The sequence below is a fragment of the Astyanax mexicanus genome, chromosome 19 (genome assembly GCF_023375975.1).
Source record: "Astyanax mexicanus isolate ESR-SI-001 chromosome 19, AstMex3_surface, whole genome shotgun sequence".
Classification (NCBI taxonomy): domain Eukaryota; kingdom Metazoa; phylum Chordata; class Actinopteri; order Characiformes; family Acestrorhamphidae; genus Astyanax; species Astyanax mexicanus.
The window spans coordinates 8,138,853-8,156,919 of NC_064426.1; the positions used below are offsets into that span (position 1 = coordinate 8,138,853).

At 37.6% G+C, this 18,067-nt stretch overlaps 1 protein-coding gene across 1 annotated transcript; it reads left to right on the forward strand.

Moving 5' to 3' along the window:
• The first annotated feature begins 15,659 nt into the window (after positions 1–15,659).
• On the forward strand, positions 15,660–17,216 carry ier2a (immediate early response 2a). Its single transcript, XM_007237780.4, has one exon. The coding sequence runs from the start codon at positions 15,803–15,805 to the stop codon at positions 16,385–16,387; it is 585 nt and encodes a 194-aa protein (XP_007237842.1). The 5' UTR covers positions 15,660–15,802; the 3' UTR covers positions 16,388–17,216.
• Positions 17,217–18,067: the final 851 nt, after the last annotated feature.

Here is an 18,067-nt window from a genome sequence, read left to right on the forward strand (position 1 = left end):
GTGGATCAGAAGATGTACGATGTTTAGGACTGTAAAGAGAAGGGGGACAGAAAGATTTAGTCATATTTTAAAAATATATTTATCTACTCGCACCTTTGGCGTGTGCACAACGAGAAAGAGAGGGATTGTTTAAAATCTCTTTTTGTGTGTGGAATTTTTTTCCTTATTTTCTAAGTGTTTTAGGAGACACCTTAGCTATGGGATTTTAAGAGGGTATGAAGAGAGTGAGAGAGAGAGAGAGAAATATTTTTGCATACTGATATCTTTAAAAAAGATTGGTGCTTAGCTTGTTGTTCCCGACTGGCCGCAAAAAGATTTCTCTTGTAGGCCGGTCCATAACCGACGCTGTTTAAAAAAAAAAAAAAAATAATAGATTGGCCTTTGACTCTTGTTTGTTTGCACCACTGATTTGTGACTTTGTACGGTTTTGTACGTGGATCGGTGCCATTGTAACTGTAACAGTGTGCTGGTACTTAAAAAGTCCAGGGTGACTGTTCCGGATCCAGATGTTTAAAGCGCTAGTTTGGTGGAAAATGTTTTGCTCTTAATATGTGTACATTTGGCCTGGTTTGTTTTCACACTGAGGAAAATCCAAACATGTCAAAATGCATCACAGCAAAAAAAGGCTTCATTTAATCAGACCTAAAAAATTAGTAGGCTAATCAAGATTTTAGCAACTGGCATGGTGCAATCTCCTTTAAATTAATGTCATCTTTAAAAAAAAAAAAAAAGGTACTAACTAAGAGATCTGGGATTTGAACCCACCACCTTTTGGTTGCTGTTTAGGGGTCTGTTTGTTTAAACAAATGAAATCTATTCTGAATTATGTCTAGTAGGCAGCACTGATGTTCTTATCACATAAACCAGTGTTGGCGTGAATAAACTAAAATCTGACACAAACATATTAAACACTTACTCTCTAAAGCATGTTGCCCAAGCGATTTAGAGACAAGGATCTGTATTCTTATGTAATTGAGAATAATTTAACCCAACATGTCTTTGTGGTGTAACAATTTCTTATCATTGATTTTGCACAGAGATGTTTTCATTTAGTCTGGTCATTTCTAAGTGATCCATATTGGTCATTTCCAAAGTAGCTTTGCTCTCTTTAGCTGATAATTGTTTTTTTTGCACTCTGTGGAGAAGTGACCTGGACTTGCCAACTAAGAGCGTATTCTCAAATGTTCCTATTCTTAGATTTTTTTTTTTTTTTTTGGTTTTACATTATGAACTAATTTGAGGTATAAATCTAAAAAAAAAATGTAAGGCCTTTTTCACCAAACTGTCGCTTTAATAAGAAATGCAACATTCCCTGCTTCTGGATCAGCTCATCCTGGCGGGCGTAGTATATGTAGAGTGTATGCGATGATGGTTTTGTACTGGTCTGTGACCTTGTATGGCCCTGAGTGAGTTTGGGGAACTCTCCCCCGATGCATGCGGACGGATGGACTGTATGCTCAAGCCCTTTGTGGGGGGGAGAGGCTTAAGTTGTGCTTCCTATTGTTATGGTCACCTTACTGTCTGAAAGACAGGGCCTGAGTGTGGGTGGGTGTGAGTGTGAGAGTGTGTGTGTATGTATATGTGTGTGGCAGTGGGGGATGGTATCCAGCGCTTGTGTCCCAGGAGAATGAAAGAGAGGGCCAATGGAGTGTGATTGAGCCTGTCTGTGTGTATGCCCCTGTTTGGGCAGCTGTGTGTGTGTGTGTGTGTGTGTGTGTGTGTGTGTGTGTGTGTGTGTGTGTGTGTGTGTGTGTGTGTGTGTGTGTGTGTGTGTGTGTGCATGCTTCAGCAGGCATGTGTGTGTGTGTACACTTGAAACCATCTGTGTACATTCCTTGCACATAGTTGGCTCTGTGTGCTTGCATGTGGGTGATGCTTCGATTAAGATTGAAGTTGTTTGTTTCTCTTGTTCTGTGTGTGTGTGTGTGTGTGTGTGAGAGAGAGAGAGAGAGAGAGAGAGAGAGAGGGAAGGAAGGAAGGAGTGTGTGTATGTGTGTGTGTATGCGTGTGTATGCGTGTGTATGCGTGTGTATGTGCGGGCTAAAGTGTGTTTTAAAGCTTTTTGGAAGCTTTACTCCAGCTAAAGCTCCCCCACCTCCTTTACTAAAACCCATGACGCTTTGCATACCACTGCTTGCTGAGATTTCCATTACGATTAGAATAGGGCTGCAGTTTTATCCTGATCGGACTCAGGAGAGAGCAGTTTCATTTTATTTTATTGATGCTGTTGCCTGATATTCAACATTTTGGACCACTCTGTTCTAATCAAATAGGTAATCTACACTGCCTGTCAAAACCTGTGAATTTTTAATAGCTTAACACAGGGGTGCAACAGCTCTTCATCTCATGGGGTGAGGGGGGTGGGCAATGTTTGTGTTAAGACAAAACACTATACTAAAGGGAAATGAGGTAGACATGTTTCAGCTCAAATAATTAAGATGATTAAAATGTATTATCTAGCAGGACACTATTTTATTGTTCAACAGCCCAAATGTTTGACCCCCGTGATTTAGTTTCGCACCAATCAGTTTTTAAACCTCATTTACAAAAACTAAAGCATATATTGAAGCTCAAATTGATTCAAAGTTGGCCTAAACAGGTCTAAGCTGTGTAAAGAAAAAAACACCAAACTGCTCATATTTAGATATTAGTAAAATGGTTCAAACTCAGTTTCTCAGTAATATTTCTCATTTTTATTTCAGTTAGTAAAAGTTTGAAAAGTAATAGAAAATATAAAATAGGAAAGAATTCTGTAAAACCAAATTAAAACTTTTACATTTTCATTTGATACAGTAAAGAATAAATACGGTTTCGTCAATTTTTCAAATGTCAATTTTTTTTCTCAGTCTAAATTCAGGTAAAATTTACTGATTTCTGTCCATTTTTGTGTTTTGTAACAAAGGTCTGATGGTATAATAAATGATAAATAAAACAAAAACTGAAAATCAAGTAATAATTAAAAATAAAGTACAAATTTAGCTTTTAAAAACAGTCAACAGTCAAGTTGAACTGATGCATTGACAGTTTTACCTCTGACAATTGAGTTGTTTTGAAAATGTATTTTCTAACAGTGCATTATATTTAATTTCAACAATGCTTCAAATATGACAAACGTGATATATGACAACACCGGCTAAAACCCCTACATTTCAGAAAATACCAAAGACCTCCCACAGTTTAGTTGGAAAGAAGATAAATCGTTTTTAATCTAGAATGTATTTTACAGTGCACTCCATCATATTGCACAAATCACAATGCATTCAAGCTCAAATTGGCCAACAACCAATTTTTGACCTAATAATTTGTGATTTTATAAAAACACCAAAAGATTTGCAAGTAGTTTCTACAAAATCTTCCAAAACACTCTATCAAAAGTACTGGCACAATTTAAAATCCTTTAAATTAGCTGACTTGTTAATTAAGACTTGACAGACTGTGTAGAGTAATCTGTAGTGTACGGCTAGTCTCAGCTACATTCATTTATTTAGCCTATTGTTATAAGGATTGGAGTGGGACAAAATATCGATATTGCGATATTGTATCTGTTTTTAATTGTGATACTTTATCAATATGTGGCATCAAATATGCATATTTTTATGAAAAATTAGACACTGTAAAATTTTATTTTGGAGTATTTTATCATGTTCAGTAACACAGATGCTGTGAAGTACTGTAGAGAAATATATCTCTACAATATATTGAGTATCACAGTATCGAGATTCTATATTGTGAGATGCCCTGTGATTTCCACATCTAATCAAGAGAGGGAATTGGTTCTACTGTGTAAACTAGGGCTGAAATCCAGTTCTGTAAAGACTCCATAAAGCTCAACGTTTAATAATGAAGGGATTGTGTTTGTGCGCATTCCCTAAAAGTTTATGCAAACCACGACTACTACCATATGGTGGCATGAAGATGAGCCTTTAAGATAATCATGACACCCTGTAATTGCACTATGGTTTGCAGCGTATATTAAAATGTACTGAACTAAAGCAATGAACGAGTAGCATGATTAAACACTGGCCTGAATTATTTACATCATAAATTAGTTATACTTAAAATGCTTCGATTGCAACACAATTTCTTTTGCAGACATATATATATTTAAAAATGAAGAAAAACAGGACATTGTTCACAGATTTCACCAGAAGGTTGTGATCTAAAATGTTATGGTATTAATCACCATTGCATTCATTTATTCTTCTGTTGCTTCACAAAAAAAATATATTATCGTTTGGTATAAATTGTCCTTTTACTTTGTTTCTGCACATCCCAAATAAATATAATATAATATAAATATAATCTTCATAAAAAAATTGTGGAAAATTTTATATTTGTATTGAGCATCAAAAAAAGTTGCAATATGTCATTTTGCATTACACATGATTTTGAACACCCTGCGATGTGTCCATTGCTTATGCGCAGATTATGAAGGCAATGCTGAAATGATATATTGTGCAGCCCTAGTGTGTGTGTGTGCGGATGGGGTGTGTGGATGGTTGTACACAAGGCCCAAGGATGGTCTCCTGGGACACGGCGGTTGGCTGGCCGTCAGCAGGTTTCTTCTAGAGGTAAATGGAGCTTTTTGCACCTTCTTTTGTAGACTGAAAAAGTGCTTTTTGCACCTGTTTTGTAGAGGATAGGAGAGCGGTGGATCGTGCACCTTTTCTTTTGTAGAGAATTGGTTGATGGATTGTTTCTTTTGGACTAAAGCGGTGGATGCGTGAGTGTGTGAGAGTGCGGAGGAGAGGGAGCGGGCTTGCACCCCTGCTTCCGTCTCGTCACACTGACTTACGATGTAAATAACGATGAGACTGTTGAACAGATTTTTACCACATTTTGTGACCTTTTTTTTTTCTTTTTTTATTATAATTATTATTATTATATTAGGACATCTGTCACTTCACTCAGTGGCTCACAGTAAATCTTTCATCCTTTTTCATTTCCTCGTTTTCCTCGTTGTTCATTTTCGTTCTTGCATTTCCTTCATTTGCATAACCAAGTTTGCGCTTCCAGCTGTGTGCGGGACGTGTGTAGTTGACGCTAGTCTCCCGTTAGGATAGCTTTGGCTACCTTAGGATTAATAACCCTCTTTTAGATCTGAGAGCTGAAATATATGATGTCACTTGCATCCAAATCAATATCTTTCTTTAATTCTGTTTGTTTATTTTAAGTCACATAGATTAGCACACATCCGTTACGTTGTTTTTTTTATGTTAATGAAAAATAATCATGTGCGTACTGTATCGATCTTAAATACTACTAATTTCAAGGCAAAAGAGTTGAATTGCCAAGTCTTTTTTTGTAAGAATAGGAAACAAGATACAATATAGAGATGTATGACTGATGAAAAGACTGTTTGTTTTATTGTTTTTGTTTGTTTTTATTTTATTCTTTTCTTCATTTGTACTGATTACAGTGCTGGTATGGTGGAGGATAATAGCAGGCATATCTTGGTGCTATGTTTGGTGCTGTGTAGATGTTGACCTGTTGGGGCACTGGTGCCTTGGCCTTGTCAGGATGACTGTAGGGCTTTGAGATTGTGAGACTGAAATCCAAATAGCTTCCTGTTCCCTGATTGGTGCGCTACGTAAGTCCTGTAACTGTGGCTTCTACACCCAAACTATAGTATGTGAACACTTTTATAGAGGCATTTAATCATACTGATCCATTTACATAATGTAAGGGTTGTATGCTAGTTTGACAGTTCTTTAGTTGGTTCTTCTATGGCATCAAGTCTATGGCCGCACCTTAATGAAATCTAATTTACTTGATACATCATCCACTTTTTCCCCCCACACATAATTACACTCCAGATCAGGTCAGCAAGTCTAGTAACTAAAAATATCAGTGACCATTTGTTATGATAAACTGTAAGAAATAAATATATCTACTACAGTTAACCAATGAAAAACATGCAGAAAACATTATAAATCTCATTTTGCCAGTATTTTACAATAATATTAATTAATCAATAATTTTGAGACCTTGTTTGTGAGACCATTTAAGAAAATACGCCCCTAAAATTTCAACTTTTCAAACTTAAAAAAAAAAGTTTTATCAAAGGTAATTGAGAGTGGATGTGTTCATACTTTACCTAGAAATGGGCAACAGGACAATATTTTAACGTTTTATTCAATTTAACCCTCCTGTTATGTTTGTCAGGAACAGCATTGGTGTTCCCGAGTCAATTTGCATGTTTAATGATCCAAAATATGTCTGAAACCAAAAGAATCCTTACCAGCAGTGTAAATATTTCATTAATAACTCCATTACTAATTATTTTATCAATATTTAGTGCAATAGTGTTTCTTACCTCTAACAGGTAATGGTTCATTTAGGAATATGTTTAAACTTTTTTTTTTTATGTTTCACTTTTACTTTACGTATAAAACAAAAGTTTTACATAACATTGAAACACATGTCAATTTTGTTTTAGTTTTTGCAGGGGGTGGTTGTAAATATGTGAGATGATCCATTTTCCTATTATATGTTGATTACACTAATGAAAAAGTACTTTTAAAATGTAAAGATCTTGGACAAATTGTTAATACAGGTCAATTTGACCCATAACATAACAGGAGGGTTAAGCACAGCAAGTATGTCATCAGTTCTTTAAAGAACACTGACCCAACTGTGTGTTTAATTATAGAGGTGATAATTAATTTATTTCAGGAATTGCAGGAAATTTTGAAGGAAAAGTATACTTAGTATGGGAAATTATTTGATGAATAGATGTTTTTTAAGGATCACTCATCACTGATGCAGTCATCACTGATAATCATGAAAATGTGGTGATGTATAATATTTTTACCATATTGCCCAGCCTTAGCTCCACCCACTCGCTTCCCCTGCTCCACTGGGGGGAAACAAAAGATGCTCCATACAGAGAACCACGTAAATGATTGTTTTAAAATATAGATTCAGTATCATTACACTCTGAATGTTGTCAGTATTTTTCCTTATAAATGAATTTAGTTATATAATTTACTATAGTTTTTCCCCCCTAAAATTATGTAATATGGAACTTTTAGCTAACTCAATTTAGCATAATTATTTGTAAATTATCACATTTAGGTACCCACAAATGAACTAATAACTATATTCCAACATCCATTATAGTGCTCCTCACACCCACAGTGAGATGTCCATCTTACACCTGAGTCTCAAATCTCTCCATTTACCTCTATTCTTATATTACAGGCAGTGTTTGCATTTGGAAGCTGCTGTTTCGGGACCTCTGTAGTGCACTGTATAGGCAGCAGGGAGCCATTTTCAGTCTCAGTCTCTCCGCCTGACTCGACAGCGATGGTGCCAGTGTGTGTGGTTTTTTTTTCCTCTTTTTTTTCCCCCTGCGTCCTCCATTTTGATGGCACAGATCACATATGCTGCATGCATAGCATCTCTCTATGCCACCTGCTGTGTGCGAGATGCTACTGCAGCTGACATGCACTACCTGTAGCGGACACCAGATGGCGCCACAGCATGAACTGAACTGGGCTGTTGAGTCTTCGTAAGACTGAGATTCTGTCACTGTGGCTACGTACGTTCTGTACGTGGTTACAAGCCTTATTGTGTTTTGTTTTGTATTCATTTGTATTGATTTGGGTTATTATTGTTCCTCCTTTGCTGGTTAACAATCATATGTGTAAACCTTTGTCTGTGTTGGTGTGAACACACTTCTGTCCTGAAAGGACTTGCACACAAGCTTTCGATCAAGATGAAGATGAAGCTGCTGCCCAACTTTGCCCACACTGGATGATGGTGACAGGCCACGTATCAGATCTAGGCATCTGATTTAGAAGTGGCCCAATCATCTTAGAAATCTGATTCCACTTAAAAATTAGCGTTCTTTAACTTATGTTTACGTTATCTGAGAAAAGTAAAAAGATGATTAAACCTGATGTTGTTTAAAGTTGCCTAAGAAAAAAAAACACAAGAAAAGTGTGTTTCCTGTATGAAAGAAGGGACCAGAGTTGTACTGAGAGGAACAGACTGTAACATATCGCTCTGGCCGTCTGCCTGACCTTCGTGCCCAAAGAAAAGCACCTTCTCTGGGCGTTCGCTGTTCCGCGGACCCCCATCACGGCACCTTGGATCAATTCAGTCTCGATGAGCGCAGAGGCCAAGCAGACGGCAGACTCCACAGTGTGTCTGAGTGTGTGTGTGTGTGTAGGACGAGAGTGTGAGAGTTTACGTGTTTGTATTTCTGCGACCCCCCCAACCCCACATCCAACTGACCTAAACATACACTACCGTTCAAAAGTTTGGAAACATGTTTGTTCGTACTTACTGGGTGGTTCGTGAACTAGAATCTTGGTTTGTGTTGCTTGGCCATCAGCAGCCGGAGCCCGAGAGATCGGAGATCCTGAGGAGGCATGCACTTGTTTTTACCCTTTTAGAATCAGGGGCATTGCAAGTGATATGGGTACCAGTGAGTTAAGTGGGGACAAAAGCTACATTGGGTACACAAGTTGAGCTTAAATAATATAGTGTATTTTTTTTTATTTGCTTAGATTGTCCATTTTTCTTCTTTTAAATTTAGTCCAGATCCAGTCAAATCCCACAAGCCAGTTTGATCAATCATTTTGAAGCAATGTAGCATTGCCCTGATTATTGAAGTGAAATCATCCTACCCATTCTACCCAACTAGGGCATTTATGCCCTATTGAACCGAGAGCTGTGAATGGTTTAACATTCCAGGGGCTTTCAACTTAAAACCTTCAACCATCCCACTTGGGAGGCCTTTCTTCTAATCATTGTAATTAGCTGAAATGGCAGTGATGAGCTAATCATTAATCACTGTGATTAGCCAAAAGGCCTCCTGTGTTGCCAACCTGGCATCAGGAGGTGGTAAGTTTAAAGCCCCAGTCTGCAACCAAATCCTCCACAGTTGTCTTCTCTTAAAAACATGGATTATACACTTTTGAACGGTTTTGTAAATCCTGTTCGGGGTGCTACGCTCTGCAGAAGAATTCAGAAACGGCGACCGGGGGCACGCGAGAGAGGACGGAGTGGCGTCTGGCGTACTGTTGTTGGATTTACAGACTCCTCTCTTCTCTCTCTGGATGCCTGTAATGATTTACCTCTTCTATTCCTCTCAACCCCAGCAAACATCCTGCCTTCAACCTGTTTTCCTCAGCGTGGCACCCTATTTGCTGACCCTACTTTTGTAAAAAAAAATATATATATAAAAATAAAAACAAAAAAAACTTGTAAAAAAATGGAGAAAAAAAACTGTGGCCAATAACTATATGTACAGATACAGTAACACAGTAACGAAATACCTGTTAAATACCACAGAATGCAGTTTTACGGGGCAGGGAGTCGAGTTCACTTTAAATCCCACACGAAACCAGACGGGGGGCGTGAACTCCTGCAGATCTTTTTTTTTGTTTGTTTTATTTTTAAAATAAATGATGCAGCATTTCTTGTGCGTGTTGCGGGAGTCCACAACGGCGACCCCACCCCCCACCCTTTCACTTTCTATGACAATATACCTATACAATATACAAAGATATATACTGTATATTATATAGAAGCACTAATGGAAATTTGATTGTTCTAGTTGTGCGCACTCAGCATGAGTTGTAACCCAGAAGCTGCTTCTTCGAGTCCAGCGCAGCGATGTGTGCGTGAGTGAGTGCGTGCGTGCGCGTGTGTCTTCAGCCCCCCGCCCCCACTCCCACTCCCACCCCACCCACCCCACCCACACCATATTTGCCCTAGCTGTGCTCATGCAGTGACATTGTTATGCCAGTGCCCATCCAGTCCACTCCATTCAGTCTGTGTTCAGAGTGCCAATAACGTTGTGAATCCCTAACTGTGACCCAATATTATGAAAAATGTAATTGCACATTAACTACTGTAAAGAGAAAAAAAACAAAGAAAGAGAAAGAAAAGTCAAAAGAGTACATCTGGACATCTTAATAAAAAGGTTTGTAACAAAACAGTTTCAGCTTGTCTTTTTTTGTGTGTTTTGCTTCTTTTTATATTGTGCTGGTTGTCTTTAGTTGCCCAAATAAGATTAATATATTGTTTTATTGTAATTATACTTCAAAAATGCAATGTTTTTTTTTTCCCTGGTATATCCCTGCTTGGAAAGCCATGGTGAAAAAATGCAGTCGGCCATACTGTACCTCTTTTGGAGCAGAGAACGTAAGGGGCACAGCAGTGGCAGCTTATAATGCTTTTCCACTGCATTGTATCTACACTACTTAACTACTGAACTCACTTTAGTCTCTTGCTCACTTTGGTCTCTTGCTCTTCCTCTCTTCTGCTGTGTAACATTGTGAATTTCCCCACGGTGGAGCTTATAAAGGATTTCCATATCTTATCTTGGTCTCTGATGAGTTTTCCACCACCACAGAAACTGTACTGTAACTGTATTTTTTTGGCCACCACTCCAAGAAATAGTTTGATGTATAGTTTTTATAAAGATTTAATGGTTGGAGTTTGAGTTGAGTAAAATAATAAATTAATGTTAAGTAAGATAATTCATTAGATACCTTCCCCTGATTATTGGAGATCATAGAAGAGATCTGTGACTAGAATGGTTATCGATTGTGGGGTTATGAGTTCAGTGCCCATAACAAATAAGTTTCCCCTGCTGAACCATTTAACCATTTTTAAGCATAGCTGACCCTGCATTCTAAAATCAACCTTGTGGTGGATGTAGTACAGTTGGACATATCATTCAGGTTCCAATGCCTGGCTGAGCATGAGTACCACAACTTACTAACAAAGACTCATTTATATCTAATTGCATTTTTATTGCTTAGTTTAAATTGTATAATACAGTAATACTATTAATATCAATGACTGCACTAACAAATTTATTAATACCATAATATCAAATTGCTAATATAGACACACTAACCTACTGAATGGATTTGTTAAAGCCATATAAAGCCACGGTTTAATATAAATTTGTTTATGCAGTTTAATTAAACTAAAAACACAAGGTCTTTACTGAAAATTATTACACATTCTGGAAGATTCAAATGATCATTTCCAATGGAATTCGCCACCCACTTTTAAAAAATATATAAAAATATATTCTTTTTTTTTTCTTTTAACCATAAAAGGCTTATCATGCACACATGTTTTTTTCCACTATTTCTTTTTAATAAATGGAGGTAAACACTTTCATTTAAGTTTAAGTCAAGGCCATTCACTCCCTTGCAAACACAAGCAGTTTTTAATGCTATTACATATCTACATTTCTTCAACAATTTTAGCACCACTCATTTTCATATATTGGTTTTAAAGACACAGTAACCAAAACAGTTATACATTTCATTCTGAGGAATACAAAGGTTACAGAACAATAGAAAAAGAAACCCCATACAAGGTACATAAACTTTAAGTAAAGAAAAAAACACAAGATGTAAAAAAAGAAATTAGGCCGTCTCTCCTCTTTTTTAGGAAAGATATACACAATTAATATCATCCTGAATTATAACCCTCAAATATGGTGTTGTTTTCTAGTATAGACGCTTCTTATGTGTAGTGTGTGTGTTTTAATTTTAAAATTGTAGTGTCACTGAGGGCAGAGAGAGCATTTTTTCTCCATCAAAAACAGGATAAACACCTTTTTATGAACTGGTCCTTCAATTTTAAAAGAAACAATAAATTAACAGTTGTCCCAATACTTTTGTCCACACAGTGTTAATAGTATAAGATGAATAACACTGAACATTCCACACTTCCAGAGCACTTACCAATGCAGATACATTTATCCAAATCCACAAAGCTTTAATATAATCTGCAGTATATCTATTGCTTTATTATATGTGCTAATCACGTCTCTTTCACACGCTTTAGGGTTTGGAGTGGGGCCACTTCCTCTTGCAAAAAAATCAGCAGTCACAAGATCATTTCCTGTCTGCAGGAAATACCAACCACACTAATTCTGCTCGGTGCTTTAGCAGTGTGTGTGTGTGTGTGTGTGTGTGCGCATCATTTGGCTGGCAGGCTAATTAAGAAAGGTTTGTTGGTCTTTTTGGTAAATGTAGATATTGCACCAGACATAGCTTATATAATCTCCATAGAAAAGAGTTGCAAATACAGGTGCATCTCAAAAAATGTTAATATTTTAAGCATTTATTATAAAGTATAAAGTAACTTTTAAATGATATTAATTTTTTTGAGATGCACTAGTAGAATGAGACATTGTAGAATAGAGGTGTACCATAATATATCATACACATTAATATTGTTCTTATTTTGAAATAAAAACATTATATATATATATATATATAAAGTGAACAGCATTCTGTATGGAAAACAGTCTATATGTTTTATTTGTACAATTATTTATGTTTACAGTTTATGTCAATGCAGTTTAGTGTTGTGGTAGGGTTTTTTTGTTGCATTACATAATTTTTATATTACATTATTTTACATTATTATATGATCTGAAACTGGAGGAGGAAGCAGGACATTTTGGGGTATTTGGACATAGTCCTGGGGGCTCGTTCACAAATTTAAACGATAGAGGGTTGCATATTAGACAGGTTTTTAGACATACTTTTTCCCCCCATGACATTTTTACAGTGTAGACCATGAAAACTAAAGTATATGTTACTATATGTAAACTATAGTTATATGTTGGACTGTTATATGCTATCTGTGTTATCTGTGTTATCTATGTTATCTATGTTATCTGTCCAAATAATGGTAGGGATATATCCCCCAGTATTGTCACATGACTTAATTATGAGAATCTAAATTAATTGGCTAAATTTTGGGGGCTAAAATATCCTATATAACCAAATCCAGGGATCAATATGGCTAAATCAGGGGGTCATATAACTTGACTAATCTATGGGAAATGTCTTGTTAAATCAGGGGGATCCAAAATGATTTGGTTCAATTCAGTGATCTATCTGGCTTAATCCTTGGGGGTATATTAAAAAGTGATGACTGCTCAGTAAAACTTTCACTGAACTTTCTTCTTAACTGGAAAGACATACAATTGAGTTTCAGCTAAATTCTTTGTAAACCACTCTAGTAGTCAATGAGCACTGCGGTTCAGTGTATTCTCTGCATGTGAGTCATGTCCTTATATCAGATCATCTTCAAGCTGAGTCAGTTATTAGTGCAGAACAAAAACACAAACCAGCCTTTGAGCAGCAATGTGTGTGTTTTGTTTGATTTGGTCATGCTTGGACATGCTGGTCACCCAACATAGTAAGCTTGGTCATACTGGTTATATAGCTTGAGTTAGCCTGGTAGCTAGCTTGGTACATCATGTTTATAGCCCAGCTAAACCATCAAACTCAAGCAAAAACATACCCTATGCTGGTTAAAATCTAATCTGGTCAACCAGCCTGACCAGTTCAGTTCATCCAACTGGTTGTGCATGCTGCTTTTTTCAGCAGCGTGGTTACTGAATCACTTTCTGAGCAGCTGATGTGAGTGGTGTTAAATTACAGTGCATTGTTGTTGAGCACAGTGATTAATGCAGTCTGTGTTACATAGCATACAATATCAGTGCAGTGATACATTGTAGTGATACAATATCACTACACTGTTATTATAAACAGAAATAATACAAAATACAAAAATGTTTTTTTGTTCTCATCTACAAATGTAATCTGCAGGGTTTGCAGGGAAGAGAACTGTGTCTATTGCGCGCGCGCGCGCGCGTGTGTGTGTGTGTGTGTGTTTGTGTCTGTGTGTAAGCAGCTCCATTAAACAGCTGCATGCTCCTCGAATAAGGGCAGCGGAAGTGTGACGCGCTTTGTGGCTCCATGACCATATTTGGGCATCGAGCGGTGACGCCACCGCGCAGCTAAATATGGAAACGGGAAGCAGCGCCTCCGCATCACGGGCTTTCCGCTGAAAATGAGCAGAGGCCGGAAACTCCATATAAGGTTTTAAGGAGAAGAACGCACACACACACACACAGACCTGAGGACAGCCGGGAGGTCAGCGAGTCTGAGAGGCGGTGTTTAACAAAAACAAAAGATTTCTCTATTATGTTACTGTTAACACTTCTATAAAGGACTTATTTTATAATAATATTATTGTGAGCAACAGTGTCCTAGTGATATCATAGTGAGTCATTTTAAAAGCACACTCTACACACCATTCCTTATTATTAATATTACATTATTATTCATATCACTGAGTCATTTTAAGACTACATGAACAGCCCGAAACTCTACACTACCCTGCAACTACTACTGCTGACTAATGCCACTTATTTGTGTATATACTGCCTAATATATGTGTATGTAGAAGATAATTCCCTTTATATATACAGCTATGGGGAAAAAATAAGAGACCACTTCAGTTTCTGAATCAGTTTCTCTGATTTTGCTACAGGCAACATTTCTCCCAAATTCCAAATAAAAATATTGTCATTTAGAGCATTTAAACTTTATTTGCAGAAAATGAGAAATGGCTGAAATAACAAAAAGATGCAGAGCTTTCAGGCCTTAAAAAATGCAAAGATGCTATTTCATATTCATAATTTTTTTTGAGTTTAGAAATCAATATTTGGTGAAATAACCCAGGTTTTTAATAACAGTTTTCATGCATCTTGGCATATTCTCCTCCACCAGCCTTACACACTGCTTTTGGATATCATTATGCCACTCCTGGTGCAAAACTCCAAGCAGTTCAGTTTGGTTTGATGGCATATTTTTAAATGGTCGAATTTGTTCCAGAGCTATATATATATATATATATATATATATATATATATATATATATATATATATATATATATATATATATATATATATATATATATATATATATATATATATTTAGTTTTGTAGATTTGAGTAACCGAGCTGAGTAATTAACCTATATAAGCCTCACCACAAGATGTTCAGTGCAGGTTACATGCCCTGACATGTTCTGCAAATGACGAAGAATCATCGAAACTAGGAAGCACAGTAGTTGGAAATATTAAAAAATAAATGAGTACATATGTAATTAAAATAGGCAGGTATGTGAATAAATAGATAGAGGTGTAGATAAATAAAGACATAAACAAGGTAAAGGCCTAATTATGAAAGCAAGCAAACAAACTTCTAAACAATATACATAGAAATTAGTAAACGAATGACTACAAAGATGTGTATGTAGCATTGCTATTGCAATCATTGTGTCAGAGTTATCATAGAATTATTTTATTGTATACAATATGTATATGGATATATACATGTATACAAATATTAAAACGTATAAATATATAATAAGCAAATATAATTATACAGCAAATAAATATTTTGTAAAAGTATAACTAACCTTTTTTATTTTTAAACGTTTAATGCATATACTTGTGTTTTTGTGTATTGCATGCATATAAACATATAATAACAAATATTTCACTTTGCACATGTGCTGTTGCATTGTTGTTGTTGTTGTTTTTTTTTTTACATTTTTCTTCGTGTATTATTATATTTATCATTGTGTACAGGTCAGGAATGCTCGCTAGGCAACATACTAACAAGCAGAGTTGTTACTAACATAATAAAAGAATATTTGGCCATAAAACACAGCGAGAGAGAGAGCTGAACCCGCTCGGCCTGTTTCTGCTTTTCCTGGAAAACCCGTAGGGAGGGGGCGGGGCGGGACTGGGTGGGCGGAGCCGGCGAGCGATGTCAATCATGTGACGCAACGAGGCTATATAAACCCTCCCGTCGGCAGCGCGCTGGTGTTTGATTCTTCTGGCTGTGTGAGAGCGGAGGACCGAGGAAGTCCTCAAAGTTAAATAAAAGCGAGGAGGAAGAGCGTGTCTGTGTTTATAAAGGCAGATCTGAGGAGAATTTGGCAGGACGCCATGGACGTGAGCGCCGAAGCGAAGCGGGTGATGGTGCAGGCTCTCAGTAAGTTGTACAGCTCCCGCTCTCAGCGCGGAGGACTGCGCCTCCACCGGAGCCTCCTGCTCACCCTGGTCATGAAGTCCGCCAGGGACATCTACCACTCGGCCAGAGCTGCCTGCGAGAGCCAGGAGCTTCAGGAGAGCCAGGAGCTTCAGGGGAAAGCAGCCGAGCCCCCTTCGGACCCACCACCTCCGCTGGAGAAGCCTCAGCAGCAGGAGGAACAGGAGGAGGCGTCCATGGAGGAGGAGGTCTCCAGCCCGGAGGTCTCTCTCGAGGTCCCTCAGAGGTGCACACAGCCTGAACTGGACCAGGAGAACCGCAGCCCGGCCAGAGCTGACCGTCACTCCAGAAAACGGCGAGGGAAGACGGCCACAGAGCCCGACTTCCTGCCCTGTAAACGAGCCAAGATGGACACTGGGGAGGTTCTGAGGATCCTCCAGGACGCTTCTCTCAGGAGTAACGCTGCTGGGAACTGTGCCAGAGGGACGGACACGCTGCCCAGCGCAAACACACACATGCCCAGGACTGTGGCCACATGCTGAGCTGTCTGCTGGACTTTGACTGCTTGTTGTAGGTGAACTATGTGTGTTCTAATCTACTCCAGCCTTGGCTGGTGTGCTGCTGCTGAAGCTCAGAGCTCAGCCATGCTTCGGTGTATAGCCCTGGTGTGGCTGGGCTGCAGTAAACCCACAGCCCCCCACCCCCATGACTGTGTGTGTACGTGTGTTTGGGGGGTCTCTCTCTCCGGATCTCCTGTGGAAATGAGAGAAGCAGCAGCAGGAGGGGGTGGGGGTTGAGGCTCAGGCTGGGCAGGAAGTGGCTCTGAGTCAGAAAGTTGTGACACGGTGATTCATGGAGGAGGAACATCATCATCACCAGCAGCAGCAGCAGAAGAAAAAAAGGCTGTTGTGGAAACTCCAGCTAAACCACTCAGGACGTGGCCTGCTGACGAAGACGTGACTAAGGGTGCTAGAGCTCACACACACACACTCACTCAGAGTTTCTCTCTCTCTCACACACACACACACACACGGTGTTGGGTGTGCCCAAAACCACCAGATTAGATGACTTTCTTCCTGTAAGTGTATCTACAGGATACGTCATGGGCTCTTTGTGTTGATCACAGGGTGTGTTTGAGGGCAGCTCGCACACTCATGAGCTGTGAGTGAAGGCAGAAAAAAATGTGTGTTTATGTGTTTGTGTATGTGAGTGTGTGAAAGCTCCATCAGGAACACTGTAACTGTATTTATTTATCTGTCTGGACTTTTTTTTAAATGTCTTTTTGACTTGTCTCATGAATAAGCTGCTAAGTATGGTCATTCTACATGTCCGACTACCTCACTTTTGTATAATAAATTTGTATAAAATGAATTTCTGCAGTATGTCTGGTCTTGTACACGAACAATAACTAAAGAAGCTCTTTTAGGCTGGTTTATGAGTAGTGACATCATCTGCTTACAAGCTAATATGCTACTTTTATAGGATAGTTGAGTTGTGTTAAGAACAATAATTCTTTACAGTAATTGTGTTTTACTAGTTTGCAACAATTGCCTTGCCCCTAAAAACTAAAAGTGCTACACATGTAATAGGAAATAATAGTAGGTAATAAAAGTCATTAAATAACGGAAATAATTTCAATGCAAAAAAAGTGTAAAATAAATCTTAAGCAAATAGTAAATAAGTAGTAATAGTAGGCAATATTGGTGATTAAAATAGAATTGTATTGATACTAATAATAACACCCAGTGTTTTACTAGTTTGCAACAATTATGTTGGCTTGCCTCTAAAAACTAAAGTGCTACAAATGGGTAATACATAATAATAGTAGGTAATACAAGTCATTAAATAACTTAAATCATTAAGCAAATAGTTCTAAAAATGTAAAAAAAAAAAAAAGTTTAAGCAAATAATTAAAAAGCAATGATAATAGGCAATATAATAAAGTAAAATAGGTTATAATGTTAGTAATAGTAATACCAGCATGCAGTAATTGTTTAACTAGTTTGCAACAATTATGGTATGTTGGCTTGCTTCTAAATTCTGAGAGTGCTACACAAGGGTAATACGTAATGATAGTAATAATACTCTAATTATGAAAGTGGTGTAAAATATAGTTAAGGTATATAGTTAGTTAAGCAATTAATATATTAACTATTATAATGTTACTAATAGTAAAACCGGCATGCGTTAATTGTGTTTTACTAGTTATATAATCAGGCTCA